The following is a 5,000-nucleotide window of genomic DNA, read 5'->3' as shown; positions in this document are numbered from 1 at the left end:
AAAGCTTTTGAATATATCTTTTTATTCATGACAGGTCGGTCATGTCTGTACACCTTTCCATACTGTCAAGCTTCGGGTAACTGTGAACAAGGCTGTCTATTCTGATGATGAAGAGGAAAGTGTAAGTTAATAGAGAGCTATTTTATAAAATATCTCTCTTAATTCCTCTTTTTCTTTCCTTCCTTCCTCCCACTCACTTGGTTCTCTCTCCCAATTTCTAGACTTGACTCCTAATTAATAAAAAATCCACGGTGTATCTCAAGATGAGTTTGTTCCTTTCTGCATTTATGGAAACGAAATATCCCCGAGAAACTGTTAAGGTAGATTAGATTAACTAGACCTCAGTTCTAAGTAGAGATGTTTAACTTTTCCCCTCAATATTATTACAGGAACAGCAAAACACGACGATAACTGAAGATAAGGAGAATCCCCGGGCAGGGAATGAACAGGCAGAAGCATCTGGGCTAGAGAATCCAGAGAATCCTCTGTCTTCTAGTGATCCTGTTGTCATCCGCTGCCTTAAGCGCTCCAAAAAGAACTTTGCTGACCGTGTTCCACAGTGTTAGTGCATATATGTTGTTATTTACAGTTGTGTGGTGTGTGTCTGAGTGAGTGTGATTTCTCTTATGGTTTGTTTTTTTCTCCAGTGTGTTTCAGTGTTTTAGGGTAACTCATTACTCGTTTTATTGTTTGCTATTATTGGTGCTTAGAACCTTCATATGGCATATATATTACAAACATTAATGGCTTATGCTTACACCATTGCATCATCTTGACTTGATCCAGTGAGAGAGAAATGATATATAGATATACAACATATAAAAATGCTGTAGCATGTTACACTTCATTTTATCTGTGTAATGTAATCTGTATTTTTTGTAGGATATGAAAATATCTTTCAATAAAACACATTTCGTGAAATACCATTTGGCACAGTTCCACAAATAATCAAGTGTCCAGGTTGGTTGACCACTTTTGATTGTAGAGATTTGAGGGATTCTGAAAAATAATTTCACTCTATAAGGATCACAGATTTATATTGCTAAGGCAACCGCGAACAGAATTCCAATTTGAGATATCTTATCAAAAATACTTTTTGGGAATGGTCGTAAATCTATCGCACTTGCTCAAAATTCATTCAGCCAGATTCACTCACTTCTCAGTAAACAAAAGAAGAGGCTCTAGATGAATTGCTTCAGGGAAGGAGAAACAAATACGCTGATTGATTATGAAATGATCCAAGGTTTGTGTAGTTCTCTTGGAATATTATAACAGCAAAAATGGGTATTAATTGGTTTAAGGTAATTTGTAAGTTTATCTAAAGATATACTTTTAAAAAACTGTATAAGTTATTCACTTAACAGATTCATTTTGAGTGTCATGATACTTGTTTCCAACTCAAGAAATTATCAGCCTACTTTGTGAAGTGAAGTACATAAATGGGCACTTTTTTCTGTTTTCTCAGTATTCTTTAATGCAGCAGGTCACAAGCCACAGGAATCGCTTCCCCTCAAGCATGACCAAGCAGCAAGCATGTGCTTTGGCCAAGACAGGCACGATTCCACGGGTGCTGATCCCCAGCTAAGGTCTGAAAGCACCCCCCAGGATGACTGTGTGCCAAGCATCACTCCTGTGTCCAAGTCCTGCTCAGTGGCACAGGTTGTTTCTATTGAGAGAGGTGAGGAAGTGCAGATTGTCCCTGAGGTTGAAGCAAAGGAGGACCAGGACAGGTGTACCAGTGTTCGAAGAAGTCTCCGCTTGCTTGCCTTCCCATCTGCTGTCACCCCCACAGCATCAGGCTAGTTGAGGAAACTCATTTTATCCACACATGTATAACGGTGTTTGTATGTGTGCTTGCTAGTTGGTTCAGGTCAATGGTTTTGCATGGTACTTGCCTTTTTTTAATAGGTCTAGTCACCATTTTTGTACAATCATCAGTGCTAACTGTAGCTGGTGAAAATACTTTTTCACCAGTTGCATTTCCTGTCTGTAGAGTGTGTTTACTCAACACAGACAAAATATGGGTTTGGAGTCAGTGTTAGCACATCATTTAGTACAACTGTATGTAATGTAGTTTATTTTTTATTTCTTACTTTTATTAGTATTTCTATCTTATTGTTTTATTACTACTATTATTATTCAATCATTTGTTTATTCATAGGTTTTTATGTTCTTTCCTGTGTAACTCGTTTCCTCACTAACCACAACGCTTATCTCAACAGCCAGTGGTATGAGTGATACATCAGCCATGAAAGATGAAGAGCCTGTGAGGTGTGAATGTGGAGTGCACCATGATGATGGCCTCATGATACTGTGCGATATCTGCAAAACATGGCAGCATGCAGTGAGTTATTCATCCTCTTTTCTGTTGCAGTCTTTTTGAAATGTCATCGTGTTATTTTTGCAATAACTGACCTCGTAGTGATAACTATATATATTTTTTCTAAATAATCTTCCTTTGACAGCTGTGCTTCAAATTGTCAAAGAAGGACCAGGTTCCCGAGCGGCATGTGTGTCTGCAGTGCTCTGTCACATCAGGATTGCCTTGTACAGATTCCTCCTTCAGGGGCATGACCAAGGTAACACATTGGTTGCATAGGTAAAGTGTGAGCTGTTATCAGGGATTAAAATTTTGAGCATCTAGGTGTTCATTTTAGAAATGATTGGACTCGCAAACCCGAATTTCTTTAATTTCATCATGATACACAAGACGCTAGGGAATATTTACTGTTTCACCCATTTTACTTGTAGAACTTGACATATTGGATCATTAGACAATAACGTATTTCGCATTTTTATTAAGTTGGTCAACTTTACCCACTGAAATATTAACAGGAGAAGGTCCAGCGAATATGCCTTCTCCGCCGCGCTTTAGAATTTCTAAGGGGCTACTACGCCTGGCTAACAGTCCCTAAATTGAGCCGACGCCTTGGAGTGGACATTTCACAAGCCCAGAAGGTTATGGGACACTTAGATGCCATGATGATCTTTAAGAACAAAAGATAAAGGAAGTCAGTATCCAGTCTTCTGTTTCATTTTCTCGTGTGTCATGTGAGGTTGACATAAGAATGCTTGTAAGATACAACAATTTTTAGGTCTGTTTTCTCATATATGTCTCTCTATGTACGGCAGTCATTGTATGGATTTTGAGGTAGTATTTTTCTCCCCATAGATTTATTCATTCATTGCAAGTAGTTTCTATGTAGCTAATGGCAAAATATAGTAAAAAGGATGGGGATACACATTATATATATAACAGTACGTAAATTCTGTAGTCTGCAACATTATTTAGTAAGGAAATTTTATTTTATCCTTCTCCTTACTATGAAAGTATTGCTGTACTCAATTAATCGAATCGAATAATAAGCAAAACCAAAGAAGAGAGTGCATATTCAGAATACTTCGGCAATCAGCCAGTGCTTATGGAAGGAGAAGAACTTGAAGATACTCAGGTAATTTTTGCCTCTGATGCATGTAAGTTATGTAGAGAGCAAAAAAAGCATGTAGATATGCATGATGGTACATTTCCTAATGGAAAAAATCATATTTGAAATCCATATAGAGAAGAGGGAGATATAATAGAGGAGGGAAGTGATAAATCAAATAATATGGTAAAACTTGCAGGTGCAGCAGACACCGAAGCAAGGACACCAAGAAGTAAGCTGGGATTCTGATATGACGCCAGACCTCAGCCTGTCAATGCAGGTCTTAGACAGTGAAATGGAGAGCTCGCACGATACTCCTGCCCCTGACTCTCAGACCACACAAATTGTAGCAGCCACGGACAGCCAGAAGACCATCCAGTTCATTAAAGAGCCCCAAGGGGAAGTCGTAGATAGCACTCAGGATGTCCTGGTAGGAACACAGAAATTATTACTCTAGGGACTGGTTTGGATGAGACTTTCAGCAATTACAGCCCAGTCGGTGCATCTCAGGCCTTTGCAACAACTGGGAACACTGAAGAAGTAGAAGAAATTACCAACATCTGTTCTAATCCTGTTGACAGCACTACTTCAGCTGATGCAGACACAGCACAAATCGGCACATGCAGTTGCAATGAAACATCAGTGACTAATAAATTTGTCACAAAACCTGTCAAGACAAGTCAGGATCAGATTACAGAGCATCCAGAAAAGTCAGCTGCACTTGTTTTTGAGTCAGCTGACACTTAGGAGTTACCAGGTTCCTCTAACCTCCAGGAGCACCAGGTATGATTCTGGGTTTTTTTCATGATTAGTAGGATTAAGAATATAATGGCAGAAAAATGTTAGCACAAAAATTTCCTTCTTATTTTTTTTTTCAAAATGATTGACTTTATTAAATGTGCTCCTGGATTTGTTGTTCTTAATATAGCATATATATGGGAAATATAGTTCGCAGTAGAAAGGTGAAAAGATTTTCTTATAATTAAGGATAGTATTACAATGTTTAACGCAAAATTAACAGGTGTTATGTAAATGCATGGACAATTTGAAGATTTACAGTACACCCCATTTCAGCACAGTTTAGAAACCACACCTCCGTGTTTAAGAAATGTAATTGTAACATACAGAAATTCAGGAATTCATCTCATCTTTATGCCAAGTCCTCCAAGTTGATCAGTGCTTGGTTTAGTCTGACAGGAGTGCTTATGAAGATGTCCACATGGTTGGACTGATGATTAGTAGCAGGGCCGTAATGTTAATAAAATTTGTCTGGAAAATTAATGACAGCCATGAGAATAAGATGAAAAATATAATGTGGGAGTTTTATGAGTGGTTACCTTGTTTTGTTTACCTTTAGATATTGTAAGTGCTAATTTCAACATAGAATTTCCCCTAGTTTGGCCTCTCATGAAAGTTATCAAGGAAAATACATTTGATGTTTGCCAGTCAGTAAAAGCCCCTGGTTGAGTCAGTGTGGCTAAATAGTGTGGTATGGTTACTGTGGTTTGTAGTATACTTCAAAAGAATAAAAATTGCAACTGTATACGTCCATAATTGTTTCCCAAAAGTAATAAT

The 5,000-nt window shown here is 38.0% G+C and overlaps 1 protein-coding gene across 1 annotated transcript in view; it reads left to right on the top strand.

Moving 5' to 3' along the window:
* The window catches only part of LOC119598450, a 16,365-nt gene extending 11,473 nt beyond the window's left edge, over nucleotides 1–4,892 (top strand). Inside the window, 11 exon segments of the mRNA XM_037948087.1 lie at nucleotides 35–121; nucleotides 390–561; nucleotides 1,484–1,802; nucleotides 2,227–2,344; nucleotides 2,466–2,579; nucleotides 2,836–3,011; nucleotides 3,332–3,452; nucleotides 3,625–3,870; nucleotides 3,873–4,208; nucleotides 4,500–4,593; nucleotides 4,783–4,892. Of these exon segments, the coding sequence (XP_037804015.1) occupies nucleotides 35–121; nucleotides 390–561; nucleotides 1,484–1,802; nucleotides 2,227–2,344; nucleotides 2,466–2,579; nucleotides 2,836–3,011; nucleotides 3,332–3,452; nucleotides 3,625–3,870; nucleotides 3,873–4,208; nucleotides 4,500–4,593; nucleotides 4,783–4,892 (1,893 nt within the window).
* The last annotated feature ends 108 nt before the right edge of the window (nucleotides 4,893–5,000 follow it).

The sequence above is a fragment of the Penaeus monodon genome, chromosome 41, assembly GCF_015228065.2.
Source record: "Penaeus monodon isolate SGIC_2016 chromosome 41, NSTDA_Pmon_1, whole genome shotgun sequence".
NCBI classification, from domain to species: domain Eukaryota; kingdom Metazoa; phylum Arthropoda; class Malacostraca; order Decapoda; family Penaeidae; genus Penaeus; species Penaeus monodon.
This window is presented reverse-complemented; position numbering and strand designations above follow the sequence as displayed.